The sequence below is a fragment of the Dysidea avara genome, chromosome 8 (assembly GCF_963678975.1).
Source record: "Dysidea avara chromosome 8, odDysAvar1.4, whole genome shotgun sequence".
In the NCBI taxonomy this organism is placed as follows: Eukaryota; Metazoa; Porifera; class Demospongiae; order Dictyoceratida; family Dysideidae; genus Dysidea; species Dysidea avara.
This window is the reverse complement of record NC_089279.1, coordinates 35,130,623-35,155,506: the sequence shown is the minus strand read 5'-3', so window position 1 is coordinate 35,155,506 and position 24,884 is coordinate 35,130,623. Positions and strand designations below refer to the sequence as shown.

At 38.1% G+C, this 24,884-nt stretch overlaps 4 protein-coding genes and 2 long non-coding RNA genes across 8 annotated transcripts in view; 4 read left to right on the top strand and 2 right to left on the bottom strand.

Annotated features, from left to right (window-relative positions):
- LOC136262666 (uncharacterized) overlaps positions 1-24,884 on the top strand; it is an 82,848-nt gene that overhangs the window by 36,523 nt on the left and 21,441 nt on the right. The window lies entirely within an intron of this gene.
- On the top strand, positions 1,329-4,142 carry LOC136264180 (uncharacterized). 2 transcript variants are annotated; one of them, XM_066058889.1, is made up of 3 exons: positions 1,329-1,482; positions 1,540-1,601; positions 2,901-4,142. In XM_066058889.1, the coding sequence occupies exons 1-3, from the start codon at positions 1,440-1,442 to the stop codon at positions 3,864-3,866; spliced, it is 1,071 nt and encodes a 356-aa protein (XP_065914961.1). In that variant the 5' UTR covers positions 1,329-1,439; the 3' UTR covers positions 3,867-4,142. The 2 variants fall into 2 exon arrangements, with proteins under 2 accessions (XP_065914961.1, XP_065914959.1); XM_066058887.1 differs by having other exon boundaries at positions 2,853-4,142.
- LOC136263352 (uncharacterized) lies at positions 8,107-8,975 on the top strand. The gene is made up of 3 exons (XR_010704577.1): positions 8,107-8,196; positions 8,251-8,296; positions 8,904-8,975. It is a non-coding gene; the product is annotated as an uncharacterized lncRNA (long non-coding RNA).
- On the bottom strand, positions 9,038-12,338 carry LOC136263351 (uncharacterized). 2 transcript variants are annotated; one of them, XR_010704576.1, is made up of 3 exons: positions 12,204-12,338; positions 9,457-9,925; positions 9,038-9,409 (listed from the first exon to the last, which is right to left on the bottom strand). It is a non-coding gene; the product is annotated as an uncharacterized lncRNA (long non-coding RNA). The 2 variants fall into 2 exon arrangements; XR_010704575.1 differs by having other exon boundaries at positions 9,038-9,398.
- LOC136264688 (uncharacterized) lies at positions 16,611-18,091 on the bottom strand. The gene is made up of 5 exons (XM_066059467.1): positions 17,532-18,091; positions 17,371-17,447; positions 17,216-17,313; positions 17,054-17,163; positions 16,611-16,997 (listed from the first exon to the last, which is right to left on the bottom strand). The coding sequence occupies exons 1-5, from the start codon at positions 17,724-17,726 to the stop codon at positions 16,797-16,799; spliced, it is 681 nt and encodes a 226-aa protein (XP_065915539.1). The 5' UTR covers positions 17,727-18,091; the 3' UTR covers positions 16,611-16,796.
- LOC136263712 (uncharacterized) lies at positions 18,213-23,538 on the top strand. The gene is made up of 5 exons (XM_066058345.1): positions 18,213-18,225; positions 19,568-19,720; positions 20,029-22,858; positions 22,909-22,993; positions 23,041-23,538. The coding sequence occupies exons 1-3, from the start codon at positions 18,213-18,215 to the stop codon at positions 22,599-22,601; spliced, it is 2,739 nt and encodes a 912-aa protein (XP_065914417.1). The 3' UTR covers positions 22,602-22,858; positions 22,909-22,993; positions 23,041-23,538.

Genomic DNA, 24,884 nt, shown 5'->3' with positions numbered 1-24,884 from the left:
TAGTATCTAGCTAAGTTTTTGAAATAACTTTTGTTGAAAAGTAAGTGAAACACCATTATAACACAAAACTAATAGTAACAAACAGTATACAGCTAACTAATGGTTGCTGTTCATGACAAGTAGAAGTGAATCAAAATTTATAATCTGATCAGTATAATGTAAGTCTACAATAACCTCAATGAGTCCATAATCTTCCCTTTCTGCTCTAGGAATTCTTCCTCACTTAGAATACCATCATCAAACATCTTGTGTAAATACCGTAATTGCTCATAGTGCTTCATTCTGACATCTGCCAATCGAGATGGGGAAATTGCGGCTACAGATGTGGCGGTGGAAGTGGTCACTGTTGGTTGAGTGGCAGCTGTGGTACATGCCGCAGCAGATGAATTATGTACAGCAACATGCTGTGATGTTGAAGGCGATCCTGTGAATGCCTGTGCCATTGCTTTAGCAGCGTCTACTACAACATCATGTAATGACTCTCGCTTTGCACGTTTGGGCACTGTACCTGTGATCATCGGTACATTAGGTGGCTCCTCTGTTGACTCGTGGACACCATTAGCAATCATTCTTGCCCATAACCTCAGTTTTGGCAGTTCCATTTCCTTGTGCTTCATCTTCAAATCTTCAAAAATATCGCTCACTTCCTCTTCATGTCGATCTCTCTTAGATGGTACACGTTTGTTATTATTGTTACCTGTTGACTCCTTAACCACCGACCTTTCACACCACAACTGTATCTCACAATTAGCACCAGTAAACACTTTGTACATCATTTGTACGTCAATATCATCGCATAACCATCGCTTCTGCTTTCCTTCGAAATAGCCAACTGCACTGATTTCGCTGACAGAATGTACATCTGTACAGAATGTCGTAATTATCTTCGTCTTTACCGCAGCTAAATCGACAAATTTCTCTTGAAAATTATGTAGTTGACGAACTATGAATTTTGGAGACTCAGCTGCTGAAGAGGCTGGATTAAAAATCTTCACATTATACTTGTACGTAGCTGTTGCTCTAGGCACAGGACTCTCGGCTTGACGTGAAGCTACTGAACCACCACCATTTAAATTGAAGGTCAGCTGGTTTCCGAGGCTCTGGTTATTTAGGAGTGGTAACAGTTGAAGTGCATTTAAACCCAGAAGATTTGGGAATCCAACTCCCGCACTCCCTGCTTTACCACTGGCTTCTTTCTACATGTTTCGCGCCAATTTCCACGTGATTTTTAAAGGTTACCCTGGCAACTTAGTATTGAGTTTTCGATATCATTGCAAGATTCCGTAAAACCCCTGTACCGCGCGCGTGTACTCAGGGTATCCTGTACTCACGTGATGATTTCGGTCGCGTGCACCGTGGTGTTTTTTTTTTTAATCTGACAACGTCTTGCAAAATACTGTACGACCGACAACCTCGCTGACAACCGACTTGCAACTCGGATGTCGGAAACCAGTTCGAGTGCAGCAACCAGTTCGAGTTTGAGTATGTATCGTTTGTTATATCTGATAGTTTAATTTACTTGATAATATTTTGTGATAGATCCACCTTGCGCGAAACGCACCAGGGGTATGCCTTATTCTGTGTCAGTAGTGGATGATGGAGTAAGTGGGTGTACTGTTGATATCCAATAACATGAATAAAGCAGGTTCGCGTTCACCTGAGCCCTTGTTCCTTGTTAATAACTTGTTACATAGGCTAGGTGCCCAAACATTTGGTAGCGCTGTGAAGTGCTTTAAACGCCTGAACTGTTTTATCAAAAACAAACGGGCAAGAATAAGTGACACTTTCCATACACTGAGTCTCGCATGGCTAGACCGCGCGGCACGTATTGATTATAAGCGCCTAGCTGCTAGAGGGTCTGGTACAGTTCAAATAGCAAAGTTGTTCGGGTGTTAATAAAACATCTGGTTAACTTTCGTCATTGTGCCTGGCTCTGTACTATTTCGATACGGCTTCCCGCAAATTATGTTTTGCGCTATACCTCACGAACAGATTAAACACTTCTACTGAACCCTCTTTACTCGAAATAAGCTACCACCGCTGCACAGTTTAGTCCAAATAGCATGTCTTTACTCATTGTAAAACGCAAGTTATAATTTTTCGCTTCAAACTAGTCCTACAGTTCATTATTCAAACTGTACAGACAAATTGTGTTTTTCTACTTTTGTCCCCTAGCTTATCAATCTATCTTCCGGACTTCAGCTTGCACTAATCGGTCTTCTTTACCTCCACGCCATTCCTCACCAGAAGGTCCTATCAAAAATCGACAAACCCTCTTTTAAAGACAATGGTTGCCCATCCAAAATTTTTGTGCCTATCAGGTCTAAAATGACGGACTAGTTCTATTTTTAGTATCAAGGTGTAGAAACTGAGGCGCCCGCACCTGTTCCCTGGCCACAGTTATTGTTTCTTAATTGCATAGCGGTCAATTATGGATTATTCATTGGGCCATGATGACCAAGATAAAAGACTAACTTTGCTTCCTTCGCACGTATATCGCTCTTCTTTCTTCACTTGTGGCAAGTTATTTCATCATGGCTGGTGAACTGCGCATACTGCATCAGAAGGCTGGCATACGATACGTCTGGGCACACACCCCAACAATCTTCACTTTTCAGTAATGGTGCAACATTTTACCATTGTACATCCACGAAATCAATCATCTATTGCATGTTAAAAATAACAAGCCACATTTATTTCAATACCCATCTATAGCATCACCTATATATGGAAGGTTTGTACAAGAACCAAACAATTTCACTTATCAGGTCACATAAAGTATGATGTGGATAATGTATCATATCATACTTTGTGGATAATGTACTCTGTTTATCATACTTTGTTTCTTTTAGCCCAATGCCAATGCTATATTATTTATCATGAAAACTGATATTCCACAGAAGGTGTTGTTAAAAATTTTACGCAACAGTAGACCTATTACCCCTAATACAATTGTGGACACTGATCTTCTGGAAATTCCTGGAGAGGTATTACCTCCTGAATCTGGCAAGATTATGCAAATGGACGACAAAATAGGAAAATTCTCCATTTTTTTATTTGTGTTTGACAAAATCACACAGTGTTCTACAGTCACTAAAAAAAATTTTGATGGTGTGGCACAGTTTACAGAAGAAATAAAACCTCCTCCAAACATGTCTGTTCATAGAAATGTGGCATGGTCATTTTTTACTCTGAACAAAAATCCCAATGATGATCTTAAGCAATATTTTCAAGACCACGCAAATAAATTATTGAAAGAAGATTTTTTTTATCCTACACCAGAAAAAGAAGCTAGCCGGATAGAAATCCTTTTACAAACCATTAGGAATCATTATTGCGACAAAAATGCTGAGGTGATTCAAGTTGATGCAACAAGGCAAACGCAACACCACTGTCAGTTCACAGGAGGGGGTGACATATGTATTCAATCTGCAAAACCAGAAACTCTAGTTGTCACTGCAGATATTGATGGCACCAGTGATGAGCTAAGTCTCTCCCCAGTACGGAGCGGAACTTTTACATCGACTGATCTCTCCTTTGAGGGGGAAAAAGATTCTGTTGTTAAGGACAAATTGAAACACCAGCTATGGGCCAACATGGTCGTCGCAACCGTATCAAAGTTTGTCAACGCATTGCCATCCTTTAATGAAAACAGTATTCTAAAACTTGATGAAATTACAGGCTATGGTGTTGCCTATACGGGTGCTGGAGTTGTTGCGTTTTACAAACTAGAATTGAAATTTGGTAAGCAAACCAATATTATTACCAAAGTTAAGATGTTGCAACGTCCGAAACACTATGCAGCTGCGATAATGGATTACATTTTAGATTATTATTTTGGAAAGCTAGCACAATATGTGGAATAATTATTTAAGTTTAAAATTGAAATGTAATATATTATTAGTTATGTTATTTCTTGTGTTCAAAAATGTTTCCATAAAGTATGGTACATTGTTTCAGTAAACAGTGAAACACAAGGCTCAATTAAGATAAGTGACCAAAAAGAATTGTCTGTGCATGAAAGTAATTAATTTGTTTCGTGTATCATGTAATTAGTATATTTAAGCAATAATCTGTAGTTTGTTTGAATTATTATAATTGTATCCACATCAACTTTGATATACAGTACAAAATGAAGTGAACAGTCATATGTACATTTGTTATGCCATCAGTTAAATCAGTTGCCGTTTTTACTTGTCCTTAGCCACCTCATCAATGTTTGATCCTTTCAAAACCCTTGTGCTTTCTGTAGCAACATAGTTATCATAGTGTTGTCATAGCAACCTGTGTTTGTATTGACACAGGTTGCTATTGCTACAAACACAGGGCACCTGTGTTTGTATATGTATTGACCACACATTCATTAACTGTTGCCTGAAGGGTGTTGATGACAGATAAGTGGAAAGCCATTTGAATGCATTCCATATGGTAAACAAACATTACCACAGTTTACAGTTTGGTGAGTAGGGGTATTTAGCTACTGGAGATGTTTGGGTAAACATCATTAAGAACCCCTACAAAGTTAATGAGTCTCTTAAAAATGAAATGGCTAATTGTACAATGTCATATAGATAAGCTTGTATAGTTGTTTGCAGCTGCAGGTCTGTGACCTGCATCCTATCACAAAAACAAGATTTAGTAACTGAACAGAACAGCTGCGTGCATGTGTGCGTCAGTGAAATGTGATCACCATGTCTGGGGATAATAATCCCTATGAAAAATACACATGATCCATGTGTTACACATAGACACTGTAGTTGACTTTCAGTGTGACTGCCTTGTTCTAACCTTCTGAAATCACTGGATGAGTAGGCTTGTGGGGAGCTTATAATTGTCAAAATCCTGTTATTATGATGTATATAATATTGTATGTACTATACAATTAATGTAATATCTTCCATAATTTTTTTTGACGTCGTCTTCTACCATTTCTGTTGGCTGGCAAGTTTCATTCAGGGTTTCAGGCAACTGTTTCAATAATTTCCTTTTATCTGGACCCATGCCTATGGAGAAAAATTTTTGATTGCTCATATTTCAGCTGGGCATGTATCAAAAAGTATGCATGGTTATAAAGTAATCAAAAACTATTGTAAACGTGCGCTATTTTGAACTTGTTTATTGTACCATCTTGTATAAAAATTTAACCGTACCTGTTGTTTATACAGTAGCTCAATAGCCGAGTTCCACACAAGGGCTAAGGAATGTGGTGGTTAATAGTTGCGATTGTGCAACATCTGATGGCCTTTAAAGCCTATGGGAGTGAAGTAATAAATCATCACGATAGCCTAAACCATACCGTTTATTCTAATTATGAAAACAAAATTGTAGTCTTTGTGTTGTAAGCTTCAGTATGGTATATAGTTTGGGGCGATTCGCTGTGTTGTAACGGCAGAAAAGCAGTTTTCCCATGGCAGAATATGCTACTGACTTTGTTTTAGCTTGTAGAATGTCTATCCAGTGAGTACAACGTTTTTATCACCTTTCTAAATGGCTGGGAACAACACTACGAGATATTTCGCTGTGTAAATAGGCGATGTTTCACTGCTGCAATTACACCATTACTAGTCGTTTATCTCACCCACTACAGTAAATTTAGTCGCCATTCTTCATTGTCTAGTACTCCTCTATGCTTACTAGGGATCCACCGATATAAGAGATGTCCACCGCAGCTTCTCCTTGTCTTCTTTTCCTTCTCAGGCCATATTTTAAACTGCCTGCCATGTTGTTCAACATTTTGCCATCTGTGATTTTGTATGCTTTGAGATACCCATGACGACAACGCTGTGTCTGGGTGTGATATTCATAGCGATCACAGGCTATAGCTGTTGTAATTAGGGCCTCAGTCAGTATGTCAGTAATTCGAAGGAGCAATTGCAAGTGGAGCTCATCAGACACAATGTGATTAGGAGGTATATTCATCAGTACACTGGGCTTCACAGTTAGCTATACTACTGTAAATCTGCAAAGAGAAATCAATTCCTTCATCATTTTAAAAGCATGTGCTGCATGTTTCATTCATACACACTTTGAATTTGTAGATCAGTGAAACATAAACGTCTAAATTTCATATACTGTACCTATACAAGCATACGTAGGTGCTTTATTGTGAACAGCTAGCCACTGATTCTTTTACCAGACAGTTTAACACAATGAATATAGAAGTGAAGAATCCTGACATTTCCATCAACAGCTATGACAAACACTTTGGGACCAACTACTGTTATAAAGAGGTTGTCTTTTATCAGAGGTAAATTGTATTAGTGGAGATCTGTGGGACCTCAGAAACTGTCTGTTATAGTTAAATGTATAGTGTCCTTTATTCAGAGGGTCCTTTAAGAGAGCTTCCGCTGTTCCATGCTAGAGGTCAATTGCTCCTGACCAAAACGTATGGCAGTTAATTAAAATCATCAATTTATTCATGTTTACCTCTTTCTACATGTGTACTTGCGCCATTCTAAGACTGGGTTGCTACACTGATCTTCAAAGTGTGCATGAATGTGAAATCCTTTTAAAAGTGATGTAACAGTTACATAATTGGAGCCAAGTGTACTGCTGTGGAATCTGATTTAAAGAATACATCCCAATTTTTATATACATAAATGTGAAGCTTAGATTTACTAGCAAGCAAGATGGCCACATTTGTATAAATTAACTGTCGGGTTTTAGGTGGTCTCTCAATACAGGTGGGCACTAATTATATAAGACAAGTTGCACTGTACTTGGACACCTTCATTGTGTAATATATATTAAACTGGTATGCATATATGGTCTCATTAGGACTGAGTATTGGTCCCCTATATAGCAGTAATAAACTACAAAATTCCACTGCACTGAACAGGTTTGGCCATTCCTGCTAGGATAGTGTCAGCATTATAAATGCTTATTGACACTTTCCTAGTGGAAATAGTCAATCCTGCAGATAATCCTAATTAGTTAGGTGAATAAGTATGTAATAGCAATAAAGTAGTGGGCGAAAGTTTGAAATGTCAGCACCACGAGCATAACAGGTTGTGTACAAAGTGCTACCAATGACTACAATGAAGTGGTCCACCCATCAAAATGTCGCACAGCTGAAAGAACACATTAGGGGTGGCAATATTTCATCAATATTAAGAAACTCGATATACTACTAACATCAGTATCCAAAATTGCAAATGTGATTGTTGTTGGGTTAACAAGCTTATAGTCTTGTTTCCTTGGTAAGTATGATACCAAGAGTTAATAATAAGAGAGAGGAGTGTCTAATGCTGTATAGTCCTGTAATAGATGATTGCACAGAAGTTAAACGGCTTCATTTCTGCTGTCACTACTGAACAAAATCTCGCCTGTACAGCTATAGAGGATGCATGTGTGGACCACCAGAGTAAATAGTTATCCTGATATTCTTCAGCCGGTTCTGCGAATCCACTTCGCATCGCACCCACCTGGTAGTCACATGACTTGACAAGGCTTCAAAGCAAGGTGCAAAACATGAGTAAGTGATGTGCATAGCACACAACTACAGAAACGCGTGCTAGTACATGATTTTTTGTGCATGTGCAAAATACACAAAGTGTAAGGAATGTAATGAAGACAATCACCAATAAAGGTGCATTATACAAATAAATATTTTGTTGAAGGTGAATACTGAAACTTCCATAATTATGTTCAGAATAATTGTTCATGAATACTAAAACTTAGGTTCAGAAAAGCTGTCCATCTTATATCATTTCCACTGCATTCATGATCAACTGTGTAGGATACCATTCAGTGGACCAAAGTAAAGATGTACAGGATACTTACACTACACACATGTAGGAGGAAATTTTTATGATATATTCATAGACACTCATATCCTTAAATGTAGTCATGGCCTTTCCTATTATGGCATAATCATTTCTGCAAACCTTCTTATCTCTTGGCAACTGAGATGCCATGCACTGCTTTTTTGACAGCACTGACTCAAAGGCGTTTGCCACAGGTGGTCCATGCAGTCAACTGGGTAGGGGTGATCATTTACATGTGCATACGTGTCTGTTTATGTGTGTGGGTCTGACTGTTTAAAGACACCATCTTAATGCTCTACAAAGGTGTCAGAATTGAGAGATCCAAGTGAATTCTGTCACCATTGAGGCATTGATCATGATGAACATGAGCGCATCATAATATAACCAGCCATGCCAGTTCGAATCCAAGTGGCAACACTATGGTGCTGGGGTAAGCTCATCTCCACTACTAAGTGCATCTATTAAAAATGATGCTATTTTATAGGGACACATGCTGGATTCCTAACATTCACTCCATTTGTTGAGATAAGGTATTGTGATGATTAGAGTTGCAACGATACAATATTTGGGTGTATCAATATAATGTCTCACCTAGTCTGAGGTGAAGCTGAGGACAAGGGTGGGATATTACCCTTGGTATTTGCATAGAGTGTGTACATCATTGCTGTTATTATACACTGCTTAATGTCCGGCAGAACACAATGCATGTGTAGCTATCAAGTGACTAGTGTTCGATCGTTAACGCTAGAGAGTACTGGTCCATTGTATCACAAATTCACAATATGGCAATATATCACATGATACAAAGTGGAATATAAAATAGGTGCTTGTTGCTTTTTTTGTGAAATGGAGAGACCCTTTTTTTCCTTCCAAAACACATTTAAGTGTAAATCTGGCAACTACTACATACAATAATTTGATTCATGGGAATGTCAGCCATTAAAATGTAGTACATTTTTTCTAATGTCCATGCACACTTGATACTTGATATATCACAATACTTGATATATTGATACAACTTGACTTCGTATCGATACAGTATCATGGCCTCCATGTATCACTGATATACGACATATCGTTGCATCTCTAGTGACGATATAGAGGTACTCTCTAAGTGACTGTACTTTTATTGTGTAGAATGGAGTCAAGTGACAGTACACTGTACTTTGGAGGGCCGTACAGAATCCAAACAAACACACAAACCATGTATCCATCAATTTATGTGAACATGATATGTGCATAGTATGTAAGAATGAGTGCAGTTCGTGCTACATGTGGTTGTCTTTATTAATCAATGATGAATACATGTAAAACTCATGTTATTAAATATACATACATGTAAAGCAAGCATGTGTCTTTATCATAAGCATCCTTTATTTATCTCTGGTGCTATGAATAATTTCATGGGTACATACAGGGTTTCATTTTATACGTGGTTTGTGGCTATGCACAAAAAAAATGAAAATGCTCAGTGTGCAATATAGGAAACTTCTTTGAAAAGTGAGTTCATTTCCTAACAGTTTCCAAACTGAAACTAGCAAGATACAATTTTATACACACTTGTGTTTATGCACATGCACAAGGCAGTTTCCAATGTGTGCACTGAGGCTGTTCTTGCTGTGTCCGACACCGCTGTGGAAGGTCTACATGGTAGGACAACATTCCAATACAAAACAAAAACTTAACATACTTCTGCTCAAGTAACTTCCATGTGTGCACAGATCCAGTACTCACTTTAGTATGTATGCCAGTCCACTGAACAGATTTGGCCATGCCAGCTAGGAAAGTGCAGAATTTGGATGCTTCTATACACTGTCCTAGCAGAAATAGTCCTACAGTGTTTTTGGCATATTCTTCGACCTCATTTTGGATGTGGAGTTTTTCTGACACACCCAGTACAGATCACTCATAGGCTTCATCATCAAGATATGCGGTGCCAATTCACGCCAATAACACAAGAATGTAGTCCTTGCTGCTGCACGAAGCCCTGCCTCAGCACATGAAGCTGTATACTGCTCCCATACCATCTATGAAAAGATACATCATTAAGTTATAAATGTTGATTACTTATCTTCTTTGTTGTGCTAGCTGTACATCATTACTTTTGTACCCGGGTACTCTGCCTGGAAGGACAATTGCTTTCTCCTCAGCATAATTCACTAAGAAATTCAAGAGAAGCCTGATATCAACAAACGGCAAACAATTTAGTGCCCTCTTCCCAGCCGCCTTGTGTTGTCGAACTACCAGGCCATTAGCAGCGAAATGTTTTTGTATGGCAATGAGTCTATCTTTACCTGGAAATCATACAATGTAATGGTATTGGTAATTGTCATACCTATGCCATGTAGGTATGCAAAAGTTCTACAGAATGTGGCTTATTTCTGTCTTCGCTGGAATGACGACAGATGATCTTAAGCTACTTAGTAACTAAAGATACTTTGAACAACTCGAGTTATCTGGACTACTCTGGGGCACCACCAATCTTAAGTTACTTAGTAACTAAGGATACTATGGACAACTCGAGTTATCCGTAGTACCTGGACTACTCTGGGGTACCACCAATCTTACGTTACTTAGTAACTAAAGATACTATGGACAACTCGAGTTGTTCATAGTACCTGGACTACTCTGGGGCACCACCAATCATAAGGGCCACTGGCTTGGTAAATGCAATAAGATACTCTTGGCTTCAAAACCTATACCACAAAGCCAAAGCAAAGCCGCAAAGCCTATATCACATGCGACAGCAACCACGCGCATCCGCCATGCAAAGTTAACGGAAGTAGATTTTTTAAAATAATGTAAATGTGTTACCATATGCACTGAAATTTCACATCACATTCAGCACTCTACTGGCTTGTCCATGGCATACTTACATTGATAGGCTACCCATGGGACCAAAAATATGGTCTCAATAATAAGGTGGTCATGAAGTACACTTTAGCTGTGCTTGGGACCTACTAGAGGTGGCCACTATAACGAGAAGAGATCTTGGCAGCCATGGTGTGATAGAACGAAATTAAATGGTGGGAAACCCTATGGCATTACCTTGGATTTCTTTACCAGAGCAGGTTCCCATTAATACAGCTGGTTAGGCTGAGCAGCTATCCAGCTGTACATGTATTAATTCACACTCTGTGCTATGCACTTACAGTGATACAGATACCAACCGTGCACCTGTGAATGTGAACAAACCAAAAGTTGATGGTGAAATTTACAGTTTAAAATGTTATGTGGACCGGTATACAAACTGAAGACCTTTACCAAGTGCAACCACTGTATACAGGGGACAAACACACACTATGTACTACACACAGTACCTCCACTATTATGTGTGTATGCTTTAGGAGGTGGCTCTCCTTATTGTCACCTACGTAAAAAATACAGGCACACCTCACTTACGTATATTAACTCTCTGGACATTAAACACAGCTATTTCACTATATTCAACAGTTGTCACACACATGGTCACACCCGGACAGTTTTACAGCAACACTCCTGAATACATGAGTGCCTGTTTACCCCAGGAATAATCTACCTGGCAGAGCAGCTCAATCGCCTACGCTACCAATAGATCAAAGCTGCAGATACTGATGTATTTTTGACTACATATAATGCACCTATCAAAGTTTTGCCCCACCTCCCCCCCATGCGGGCAAACGAGGGGCCTAACCAGGGAATTAGACGCAAACTTTGTCCCCTGGGTAGGGGAATTAGCCTAATAGCAACAAAAAAAGCACTGACACCTACAAACTTACTTGATTGTATAATCCTTAAGAGTTAAAGTTAGCTAACTTACGTAGCTAAATGCAAATACATGTCTGCAAGGTCAGTAATCACGTGTATTCTAATATATTCGTTCACACACGCATGCTGGCTTCTCGTGAGGTTTCTTGCCACTCCTTGGGAGGGGGAAAAGGAGGGAGAAAGGTGGGGATTGGACTACAAATCGTGCCCCATGGTAGGGGACATTACCTTCTTAGAAGAGCAAATCCCCTCCTATTTCCCCACCTTGCCCGCATGGGGGTAGGTGGAGCAAAACTTTGATAGGTGCGTAACTGTAATTAATGCAAGAATTATAGTGTGCAGAATAAGACTACACTGCACCAGCAGGGCTGACTGCTCATAAAAAGTACCAGTAATGAACTTTGATCCCTGGATTAAACGCTGTTAGTAAATATGATCATGGAAGTGTCTATACTAGCGTCCTCATTGAGTAGCCTAAAATGCTGTTCCCTCGAGGATTTTCCCTTCCGAAAGCTACCATCCCAAGCAAAGACTTCCACCAAGTATATTGTTTTGTATTAAACCCCTTCCCCTCTACCCCGGTACTTACTGTCTGCACTACATGACTAGTCTCGCGCGGCCAGACCGCGACAAAGTGAAAAAAAAAGCGGTCTGGCCGCGCGAGACTACAGTAAAAATAATAAAACTTACGAGCTTTCTTTATCCGAGCTTCTTCACACGCTTCTCCATCAACTCACACTAGGCGCGTACATCAAAATTCATTTCTTACGCTTACAGAAAATTGCATTGTCTTTGCAACAACTGGCCATGCGCGGTTTGAGCATGCGCGTGTTTTGAATAATAAAACGCGCGCAATACCGGGTATACAGAAAATTGCATTGTCTTTGCAACTACCGGCCATGCGCGGTTTGAGCATGCGCGTGTTTTGAATAATAAAATGCGTGCAATACAGGGTTTTGGTATTTGCTAACTAGTGATGATCCTACCATTCCTGGTATACTTGCCGTAAAAGTGTGTATAATTCCGGTTATACAATGATTTAACTGACGCTGAATTGAACGGCTTCGATACCTGCGGACTGTTATACCCGGTATTGCGCGCGTTTTATTATTCAAAACACGCGCATGCTCAAACCGCGCATGGCCGGTTGTTGCAAAGACAATGCAATTTTCTGTAACAACAGTACGCAGGTATCGAAGCCGTTCAATTCCGCGTCAGTTAAATCATTGCATAACCGGAATTATACACACTTTTACGGCAAGTATACCTGGAATGGTAGGATCATCACTAGTTAGCAAATACCAAAACCCTGTATTGCACGCATTTTATTATTCAAAACACGCGCATGCTCAAACCGCGCATGGCCGGTTGTTGCAAAGACAATGCAATTTTCTGTAATGGCTAGTCTAGGCACTCGTGCTCTTTTACGCATGCGTATTACCATATTAGCCAAAATAACACCTACAATGATTAATTTCATTGCAAATAAGACAAGGAGCATAATAATATTATGATAAGAATCATATAATCTTGGTATTGTGTCATTTATCGTATGTTCATGTTTATCTCTAATAGTACACTCGACTACTCTATTAGAGATGGGCAGATGACAAAAAAATATACTTAGTTTCTGGTAATGGTAATTTTATAGAAGGATTTAACTAGAAGGCATTGCACTAAATAGCAATCAGCTGCAGGATTTATATATTTACATGCATGTTAGAGAAAAAGACCATTGGGGAAAACCACTGCAAGCAAACTTTTTCGAAGTATTTTTGGACACTGCATTACTGCATCAGATAATCACTATATACCCGAACTAGAAACCTTGTAGTTGCACTTTATCAATGACTTTGCTGAAAGGAACAAGCAGGGTGGCTTTTGATATGGGTGGTTTTTGAGCACGAAATGTAAAGGACCTGCCAATTAGCACCTGAAGATAAATGATTATTCCGTGGTGATCAAAAGGTTCCAGGCTTGATGTTTATTATGGCAAATCAGTGTTGTTGCTTTTTACTTAAGCAAGAAACTTTACTCAAATTGCTCCAGTCTACCTAGCTGTCCGCATTCCTGGTAATATTCCTATCACATTATACAATATCAGACTAGTGCACACACCTATTAGTTTGTTTTACTTTTCCATTGCCTTCCACATTAAAGAGTTGGTTATACGCACTATACTAAGCATGTATACACAAAACAAAGCAAAGTCCACCAATTCAACACTGGGATTCCTGTGCACCACTCGACTTGCATAGGCTTTCGTCTAGTTTTCAAGGGGGTTTTTATGAGAGGAAGGGGGGGATGGTGTCAAAATTATGTGCCTTTCATGTGTATAAATAGTATCTATGGGGTCTGGGGGCATGCACCACAAGATTGTTTTTTGCATTTTGGACTCCCAGATTACTTACATTCTTAGGTTAAAATTGCTTATAATACGTACACACACGCACACACACATACATCATGCATTTTTCAATATGACAGCTGTTGTCCAGACTTCCATTTAAACTTTGCTAAAAGTGTAAGGGGAGCAATAGTTTATCAAGTTCGCTCCCCTCCCCCTCTTAAATGAAACCATGAGTAACATGCAGGAAGACTGTCCAGAGAGAGGTCATGGCCACAGCAACCTACAAAGACAGGGGTGTTTGCTTCCCCAGTAAACCACAGGTACCCATTAATTCTGTAGCTGCTTCCCCCAGTTGATACTAGGTCCCCATTATATGGCTAGGTACACTGGAGCAATGTGAGTAAAGTTTCTTGCTAAAGGAAACAATAACACCAACTGGGCAATGAACCTGGAACCTTTTAATTATCAGGCTGATGTTCTATAGCCATTTTGCTATGCTGCCTCACACAAGCACACACAGATTCCCTCAATTTACCTATTCAAGTTAGGCATCTGGTTATGCTGACAGACAGACAGACAGACACATACATATATACACCTATACCATGCACAAACACACAGACACAGACATACAAATGGATACCACACCAGGTGCCCTGGTACCTCTCAAACATTTTCACCTTTCAGATCTTCATAGCATCTAGTCATCCACCTCTGCATCAACCTCACTTCTCTGAATACTTGTCTGTAATTAAGTGTTGCACTTGTAATAAAGTATAAATATACATGATAAATTGACTACATACGTTAGGATACATCCACCAACAGCAGAGAAAAGATGAAAGTGGTAAGACTTAGTCACGTAAATGTGTAGGATATGCACTAAGCTTGTCTCACAGGGGTCATGAGCTTTTTTCATCATGGAAAGGGAGAATATTTTGTGCTCTAATATCTTATGCTTGGGGCTAGCTATCGAATAATGTCCAATGTTAGATTAAATGATTTATAATTTCAACTCTCAGCACTCAGTAAAATACAAATAACTACACAAATAGAAGGTTGGATTAGGGATGAAAAAAGTAGTGAAGCAAGGGAATACCTAAAACATAGAGCTTGCCTATACCTGTAGATATACTAGCGAATATTGAATCTCTATACCACTGTACTTCAGTCAACTCAATTAGGTATTAAATGTCCAATAGTACACTATATTTATAAGCTATTCCAACTTTAAAAGAACAGCCTGAACAGTGAGGTGGCCTTATTAATGGGGTTACGAAGTACACCTTAGCTGTGTTTAACCTACTAAAGGTGAACGAGGTGGCCACTAAGTGAGGTTTCGCTGTGCTTGTTCATTTACTTTTTTTTAACATCATTATGGCTGGTGAACCTGCACATGCCGCCATAAAAGGTGCCTAACATACTACAACATCCAGATGCAGGCCGAAACAAATATTACGAGAAGTGATGTGCCATTTAGCTGCATTTTCAGCTATGTATCTTCAGCACATTACACAGCTTTACAGACAAAAAACAGTACAAGAAACATTAATCCAGTCACTACAGAAAACACTAACAATTTTTGTAATAAACCCAATTAGTCAGCAGAGAAGAAACCATATGTGCTCCTGTGATCAACACCTGGCAGTCTGGCACTGTCAGTAGAATTAATGGGATACAGAGGAATGTAGTAACCAGCCTGGCTGAAGTTATGAAAAAATCAAGCTTGTAGCCTTAGTGGTTATCTTGTTTTGAAGGCATCAGATTGGAAGAGGTTTTACTACAGTATACACTTTTGGACTTGGTTACACCTCATTTTGCCAAGATGCCATGAAGTCATTGTGAGGCTAGTGAAACTTTTGGTCAGAATAGCCTAATTCAGTCTTCATGATCTCTAATATTACTATGTATCTATACAGAGCTCAAAGCAGAAAGTTCGTGGACAAATACTTTGCAAAGTATTAGGTCATTTTGAAGTGGGTGGCCATTCATGAGATATTGTTGTAATATGATACAAAAGGATGGGCCAGAGGTTGCCACAACACATGTTTGTAGTATTTATTTATTGCCAGCTGCTTGTTACATGCTCTTATGTAGCAAAACACAGGCCCAACAGACCTTTGTACATTATCATGTGGTCTGAAAGTGGTCAGAAATTGGCCACTTGCCAACTATTATTTTTAACTCTGTCTATACAACATACACACAAACAATTACCAATTACAACCATATAACATAACCAACAATAACCATCAATTTCTGGCAACATTCTTATACACATACAACTAAATCCCAATTGCATTATGTAAAAACGATGTACGTACTGTAATATTAGGTTTGGGCAATATAGTTGCTATCGCCATAAAAGCATGAGATAATAATTGTATCAAGGCTACTTTTACATGTCATGTATTGAGTTCATGATATATCATGGCACATTGTTTACAAAATAGAATACCATTAACTGTCCTATGAATGAAGCGAATTACATTTAATATGCAACTTTTAATATGCAGAGCAGGGCGTTATCGATTGGAGATTATAAGCGCCTGCGCGCTATCTCTCCAAGTCCTCGCTCAGGATTGTCTTCTCCAATTATCACGTGACTAAGAAAACTACATTCCTCATGCTGCTGTACGTATGCGTATTATTTAAACCAGCTACAATGTCTCCGTTTGTTAAAATTAGATGACTGAAAATGTTATTTTTATGATTTACAATACAACTTTCTAATATAATGAGTCAAAACCAATCCAGTTTAGCTACAAATCAAATCAAATCAAATGAACCTAGCTATAGAGTCAGTTACTACGTAAATACCCATTCTGGGTAGTCTGAGTTGTCTGGTCGTTGCCTTACAGACTGGCACCCTTCAATCCGTCTCTTCATTTGTCTTCTTGACTGTGTACTTTTTAATCTCAGTGCTTCGACATCTATAGAGTTTGCTTAAAACTATTAACAATCTCAGATAGCCAGGGTATCTGATGGGTGACTAGAATTTCCACTGCATTGTCATTGAAGTCACTCTCATCACTAGACATTAAATCTAAAGTGAGAACACGCTCCCATTCTTTCCTTTCCGCTTCATCATTGAATGTAGCCTTAGTAAAGGAAGCTTTGCGGTCCTGAAGTTTCTACCAGTTATATGCACTGTTAAACATATCATCACACACATAACTATAAAAATTACCCTTGTGAGCCTTTCATATCTTCTTTTTTTCACATTTTTTTCAATATCCTTTTCACGTCTTTTTATGGACTCCTCTTCAGTTTTAGATCGGTAAAACCTATATGCTGCTCCTATAGATGATTTAATAGCACATATGTTGTATGGCAGCTGTGAACACCTAACCTTTAATGTGTTCAGTCAAGTAAACTGGATTTAATGCTTTTACCTCCCTTATTAGTCTGTCAAGGACCCCTTGATTCTGTCTGTCCTTGTAGGTAATTCTATAAATGTGTATATGGCATGCAACAGTTATAGCTATATTATAGTGGGCTATATACCCGGGCTCGATTTTCCATCCCGGAAAGTTCTCTAAGTCCTCCTCCAGCAATAACTTGTAAATTCGTCTGATTTCTCTCTACAGTGTGGGCACAAAATATATAGCTCAAGCTATAGCAGTATGCAATAACTCTATAGCTATATAGCTAGGTTTCCGGCTTACTCTTATTCCTGCTGGAATGCTACTCTGCTTAAGACCACATTTATCGTCCGCACTGCTGGGAGTAGAACTAGAAACCTTTACTCTTTTTTCGACACGTTGCATTCTTTTTTCGGTTTTTTTCATTTTCTGTGCCAAAGCATTAATGCTTGTATTCGTTTTTTTCAATTCCGAAAGGATAGATTCTGCTTCTGTCATAACTGAGCTTTGCTCCTTGTTGCCGCTGTGAAAGATGGATATTTTTTTTATGTCTGAACCGGCGTGTTGTCCGTCCGGCTTTCGGCCTCCTTGGTGTACCCGCACTGCTAGCACTCGACTGGGATGTCACTGGTGTCCAGCTTGCGCTCAGTCATGAGTTCGGTGTTGACAAAGCATCACTACCAGGGCTGACCTCCAGCTCGCCATCTAGGTCTCGCTGAGAATCCTCCGGAGCTTCTGATTCGGGATCAGAAAGGGTAGGGTCCCTATCAAAGGCACTACGCTTGCGACTCTGAGTCCCCGCTCGCTGAGTCCCAACAAGTTGCAGCATATCAATATCGTCCTCAGAATCTGATGCAGAAGCATCCATGTCGTCGAGAATAGCTATATCTTATAATCAGCTGCAGCTGGAAGTAGGCTTTATATAGCTTTGACTCTGACCCAGCGCATGCGCACAATAGTGCGCGTTCTCCACAATACGTAATTATGACGTATAGCGGTAATATATATATCCATTGAAACATCGCTAATCAATTGCTAATGCAGTGAAGGCTTATACAGTCCTAGGACATTACCAATTCGCAGATTAATTGCGTCGCGACTTTTGGAATCAGAAATACATGCTAAACGATAGGGTTTCCACTCAAAATAGGAATGTGCTTCATTTTGTTTTTTTTTTTCTGGAGATTTTCACATGGATTTACCTTTAAACTAAAGCAAACAAGTGCTAATTTGTTATTGGAATATTTGCAGCAGTTGCTATCAGCACAATGTCAACATACGTAAATATCCTAAAAGTGGTCACATGTCCAAAAATCCCTTCATATAAGATTTCCACTACAAAATAAAATGATGCCTCAACCTTTTTCATTGTTTCTGATGATTTTCATGCAGGCTCACCTTAAGACAAAACAAGTAAGTGCTAATACATTATTAAACTGGCTATTGCTGTCAATATCAGTACAGTTTAACAATAAATATCTAAAAGGTGGTCACGTGGCCAACAATCCCATTACAGCTATAAAGAATGTGCCATGGCACTACAAGATGTAGAAATCTTCATTATAAGGCAAGAAAATACACTAATTGTGACTTTGGTCACCCTACAATACAGTGATTTTCTAATAAGCCGCCCAATTTAACTATTATGATATTTTTGGTCATGTGACCACTTTTTGTATGTGTTGTGTGTTAAACTTATGCCAATACCCAATGCTACAAGCAATCTAATAATAAATTAGCACTTGTTTGCTTTATCTTAAAGGTCAGTCTGTGTGAAAATCACCAGAAACAACAAAAGGAAGTACCTTCCTATTTTAAGTTGGAAACCCTATAAACGACCAAAACTAACAGATCAACAGCAGTGGTCTCAATGCCCTCACTGTACATGTGACAAACTTTTGGCAGAAAAAAACATTCAAGAAACACAAGAAACTATACTTAAAAAGTGATGGTTCTTGGATTACATCAAGCCATGTTACAACCTTTCCTGGCTCGGAAATCCCAGAAGGTTAAGTTACTATACAAAGTGTATCCTGATCAACAATTGCTATAGCTACGTACTTTGTAGCTAGTGTACCATACAGCTCATATATAACATGTATATAGCGACTATAGCTCTGGCTTGTTTGCATGAATATCATCAACGAAATTGACATACTGTGAGCTAACAATTGTATGAATAGCCAGATGAGTTGATCAAATAATATTTTGACTGTACTCATGTGCATGTATATGTAATCTTTTTGGAATAAGTCAATGACAAATTTTCATATGCATGTAAGTATGTGAATGTATCATGTATGCATGTTAGATATTATTACATAACTATCTTTACACAGGTGATTGGAATTCTGTTGAGACATTGAGTGCACCTCAGCCGCCACATTTTGGTGATCAGGAAATTGTAGAACAAGAAGATGTACTAGCTGCAGGCCATAGTAATGAAGAGTTTGCACCCACAATGGACTCTGATTCAGATTCAGTGTTATCAGGTATGTATAGCGTTTTATGAGTTACCGCTATTAGCTACTAGACACATCATCAATAATTATATATGTAGTCTATCAAACCTATGCATGACTGTTGTTCTGACTTGCCCTTGAACTACAGCTACACGAAGTGCAGATCACATGCAAAATCTCTTCAAATAATCAGTGATTATGAGAAATAAAGTAATGAAACTATAATTATATAAATAATATCTGATTTGAGGTTTCATGAAAGCTTATATAGCTATCATGTGTACTTGGATAACTACATATGTATATAGCTATATCATTAATTAAACTGATTCTTACAGAACAGTCAAGTTCCGAAGATGATTTGGAAATGTGGAATGAGAGTTGTCCAGACTCTGAATATGAAAGTGATCATGACAATGAAAAAGCACCTGATTTACCTAAATATCCAAGTATGAATACTGAAAAGCAACGTAGTGAAATATTATCCAAATGGTTTATGAGATTTATATTAATCTTTCAAGGAAAATTTTATTTGCCAGATAAAAGCATTGATTTCTTACTAAAGTTTCTTTATGCATTCTTCAGTGTAATAGGAAACTTTTCACCAATTATAAAAACACTTGTACAAGAACTTCCACGAACATTACATGCTTTGAAAAAGAAAGTGGGCTTGTCGAATGAATTCAGGAAGTATACTGTTTGCCGAAAATGTTTATCAATTTACAAAGACAGGGAATGTTTGAACAGAGCTTCTCCAATTCTTTCTAGCAAGCAGTGCACTTATATTGCATACCCCAATCACCCTTATCCTAGGAGATGTCTGCCATGTGATGCCACTTTACTCAAGCCAGTAGAATTTTCTTCTGGACGCACAATTTTTTATCCACATTTAGTTTATTGCTACAAGAGTCTGAAAGAAAGTTTGCAAAGTTTGCTTTTAAATAATGATTTTGTTTCCAATTGTCACTTGTGGCATGAGCAAGCCCAAATAGACGATGGCATCATAAGCAGCATTTACGATGGTTACATCTGGAAGGAGTTTTTTAATGTTACAGAAACACCATTAATAAACTATTCCTTTTCAGCCAATAAATATTCATTTGGGCTTGCTCTTAACATTGACTGGTTTCAGCCATATACCCATACTACATCCTCTGTTGGGGTTATGTACATTACTGTTTTGAATCTTCCTAGATTCCTTAGATACAAAAGAGAAAATGTTATATTAATAGGATTAATTCCTGGACCACATGAACCAAAAAAAGACATAAATTCATTTTTAAAACCATTAGTTGATGAACTCCAAGAGTTTTGGACAGGAATTTCTTTAACTGTATGTGATGGATCTCAAAAAAAGAGTGAAACTGTGAAAACTGCCCTTTTGTGTGTAGCATGTGATATACCAGCTGGCAGGAAAGTTTGCGGGTTCTTAGGCCATTCTGCCAATTTAGGATGCTCTAAATGCCTTAAAATTTTTCCAGGACCAGTAAGTAAGAAGGACTACTCAGGTTTTGACAGTATTCATTGGCCTAAACAAACAAATGAATACCACAGAGAGTCTATCAGCAAGATTAAAGAATGTAAAACAAAAACAAAACAGAAAGATGAAGAGTCTAAGTATGGTTGCAGGTATTCATATTTGTTAGAGCTAGACTATTTTGATCCAGTTAGAATGTTATGCATAGATCCCATGCATAACTTGTTTCTAGGAACAGGTAAACGTATGCTGTCTATATGGGAAGAACAGCAACTTTTGGATAAAAGGCACTTTGTAAACATACAAGAATTTGTAGACACTATGTGTGTGCCATCAGACATAGGACGAATCCCTTTGAAAATAGCTTCAGGGTTTAGTGGTTTCACAGCTGACCAGCTCAAAAATTGGATAACCATTTACTCTGTACCAGCACTGTTCAATGTTTTACCTTCTGAACATGTAGAATGTTGGCGACATTATGTGCTTGCATGCAGAATTTCATGCAAACAATGCTTGTCACTGACTGATGTCGAGCTTGCACATCATATGCTACTACGCTTCTGTACTAAGGTGGAATGCTTTTATGGTAATGATGTCATTACACCTAATATGCATTTACATGGCCATTTAAAAGAGATGCTACTAGATTATGGTCCATCTCAAGAACTATGGCTTTTCTCGTACAAGAGATACAATGGCCTTCTAGGGAAACAGCCAACTAACAACAAAGTTATTGAACCACAGTTAATGCAAAAGTTCCTTAGGGACAATTTTGTAATTTCATTGTCATGCCCTGAAGAGTTTAGAGAAGAATTTTCTAAGTATGATATTCCTGAAAGAATTATGGGTTCGGTACGTGAAACATTGTTACCCAACAACATGGATAAAATATCATTGCCAACAAAATGTAAAAGAGCAACACTTAATGGAAGTAACAAAGAAAATTTAAAGATCATGTTCTGTAAGATGCACCCTGGAACAAGAGAAGATGAAGTACTAGTAAATACAATCATTGAAAAATATTCGTCAGTGTGTTTTAAAGGAACAACTTTTTCAACCAGTACAAGAAACGCTATTCCATACATTGCTCATGCACAATGGAATGAGAGTTTGTTTGGCTCTCCACCAACGTCACTTCCTGATTCATATTTGCCCACAACAAACATCCGGCCAGTTGATATTAAGTACTACATCAATGTTACATTTACTATGGAAGCTACAAGAACTATCACTTTTGCCTATGTGTTGTGGTTACTTCCTCATCCACTTAGATATTCCATAGGAAAGCCAGCAGAACTGTGGCATAATGGCTTATATGAATATAATGGATATCATACCTTTCTACCAGTTAACCAACTTATTTGTCGCTGTGCTCATGGGCTTATGGATTGCAATCATGAAACTCTCAGAGTAGTAGTTCCTATTGTTGAGTAACAATAGTTATGTATGTCTGTACTGTATGCATGCAGACTTTTATTTGAACTGTTCAAACCACTTGTTAGTGTAGATACTTAGCTACGTGCATATATATATACACAATTTCCTAACTGGATGATGATGATGATAATTATGATGATGAGAGTTAATGATGAATGTTATTGATTCATTAGTTGTTCAGATTGTTAAGTGCAGCATTTGTGAGATGCAATTATGTTTATACTATGGTGAGCATACCTACTGTTTATCATTAGGTAAGCCAGCCTGCAGCTTGGTGTTTTCCTATACATACATTTTATTTCAGAACTGAATTCAAAACCATCAAGTTGCAGTGTAAGAGTTTGCACTGACTGATAATTTAGTGCAGAGAGAATCGTTGATAACTATAGGTACGTAGCTATGTATGATGTACGTATATATATTAAAACTTATACAGGTTACAATGCTGTACACATAGGAGTGCCATCCATCATCACAGTTGTTATCTTTGTTGGCTAATTGATCTGCGTATCTGGCCACATGGAACATTTCTACTATATACTAACCACTACAGTGCTGAAGGCAAACACTATATTTTTGACACAAAAGTGCTAATGTCTATATTGCTAATACTGCATCACTGGATCATATTATATAAAATAAAAAATTTGTGTATGATGTCATCAATAATTGTACAGACACAATTCAATTTAATTTAATGCTTGTTTAGAACCTCAGGAGAGCCCTACCTTCCCTTATGTTCTCCTGTAACACAGAGGTCAGGTCACACTACATACTTAAAAGACTCCAGAAAGGACCAGAACAAAAGAGGCTAGTGCTAGCTATTGTGTTAACATGCAACTTAGACGAGCTGGCTAAGTTTATTAAGACATTGTTGCTACATTACTTTGCCAACCAGTGATATGGTTGTACATAATAAAGTGATTTCCTTTGTAGCATTAAATTTTTTCCTCTGACCCTATAGCAAATGCTTAGTCACAATGAATGAAGTTAGCAAGTAGTAACATAGACATATCTAGTGTGTATTACCTTCAGCTCATCCCCTGCAACCACAACTATAATAATATCTAATTAGCTGTATGTGTCCCACATCTGTTTGGTAGCTATAGCCCCTTTCCTCAAATATGTTATTTCTTTGTAGCCACCATTAATATTAGCTACTTCACCAACACCATGATATGTCAAAGGGGTTTTCATAGCATTTTAATTTCTTCTCTGAAATTTAACCACTGTATATCCGTAGCTAATGCACACATGTTGGATAAATATCATCAAATGCTAATCACAATGGTTTACAGCTTTCACTGACATCACTATCCACCTGAAGAAACATTGCATGTCTTAGCTAACCCAATATGTAGGGGTGCAGTGCAAGGAAAACACATCACTGTACAGATAATACCAGTGGATAAGCCACTTCTATAGAATATATAGCATCCTATGACAGGTGTATAGCTGACTAGTACATCTTAATGTTACTGTTTCATATCAGTTAGCTTGGCATATTATTGATTTTAAAATTACCCAAAATTCATTTCATAATGAAAGCTTTTTTTACCTGACTATATACAGTTGTGGAATTCAGAACAACATCATGACATGAATGAATGAAGCCAGTAGCATAGACATATAGACTAGGTTAATACTATTAGTTGTATTACCTTTAACTCATCCCCTGCAACCACCAACCATATAATATCAAACTAACTGTATGTGTCCCACATCTGTTGGGTATGGGCCAGGCCCTTTCCTCAAATATGTTATTTCTTTGTAGCCACCATTACTATTACTTCACCAACACAGTGATAAGGGATTTTATTTGGATGTACATGTAGCATTGTAATTTCTTCTCTGAAACTAAGCCACTGTATATCCATAGCTATAATGCACACACGTTGGATAAATATCATCTAATGCTAATCACAATGATTTACAGCTTTTGCATGACTAGCCTTTTATTCAAAATGTTAATTTATGCACTGACACATCATGAGTTCTTAGGTTAAAGTGGAAGAAATGAAACTGACTTATAATTTCTAATGCCACCTGAAGAAACATTGCATGTCTAATAGCTAACCCAATATGTAGGAGTGCAGTGTAAGGAAAACACATCACTGTACAGATAATACCAGTGGATAAGCCACTTCTATAGCATCCTATGACAGGTGTATAGCTGACTAATACTGCTGTTTCATACCAGTTAGCTTGGCATATTATTGATTTTAAAATTCATTTTATAATGAAGCTTTTTACCTGACTATATACAGCTGTGAAATTCTG

Coding starts and splice junctions, on each gene's coding strand:
- LOC136264180 (XM_066058887.1), top strand. CDS start 1,440: ATGTCGGAAACCAGTTCGAGTGCAGCAACCAGTTCGAGTTTGA. Junction 1,483..1,539: donor AGCAACCAGTTCGAGTTTGA/GTATGTATCGTT, acceptor ATTTTGTGATAG/ATCCACCTTGCGCGAAACGC. Junction 1,602..2,852: donor TGTCAGTAGTGGATGATGGA/GTAAGTGGGTGT, acceptor TGTTTCTTTTAG/CCCAATGCCAATGCTATATT.
- LOC136264688 (XM_066059467.1), bottom strand. CDS start 17,726: ATGACAGAAGCAGAATCTATCCTTTCGGAATTGAAAAAAACGAATACA. Junction 17,448..17,531: donor GCATTCCAGCAGGAATAAGA/GTAAGCCGGAAA, acceptor CCCACACTGTAG/AGAGAAATCAGACGAATTTA. Junction 17,164..17,215: donor CTTGACTGAACACATTAAAG/GTTAGGTGTTCA, acceptor AATCATCTATAG/GAGCAGCATATAGGTTTTAC.
- LOC136263712 (XM_066058345.1), top strand. Junction 19,721..20,028: donor TTCAGATTCAGTGTTATCAG/GTATGTATAGCG, acceptor TGATTCTTACAG/AACAGTCAAGTTCCGAAGAT.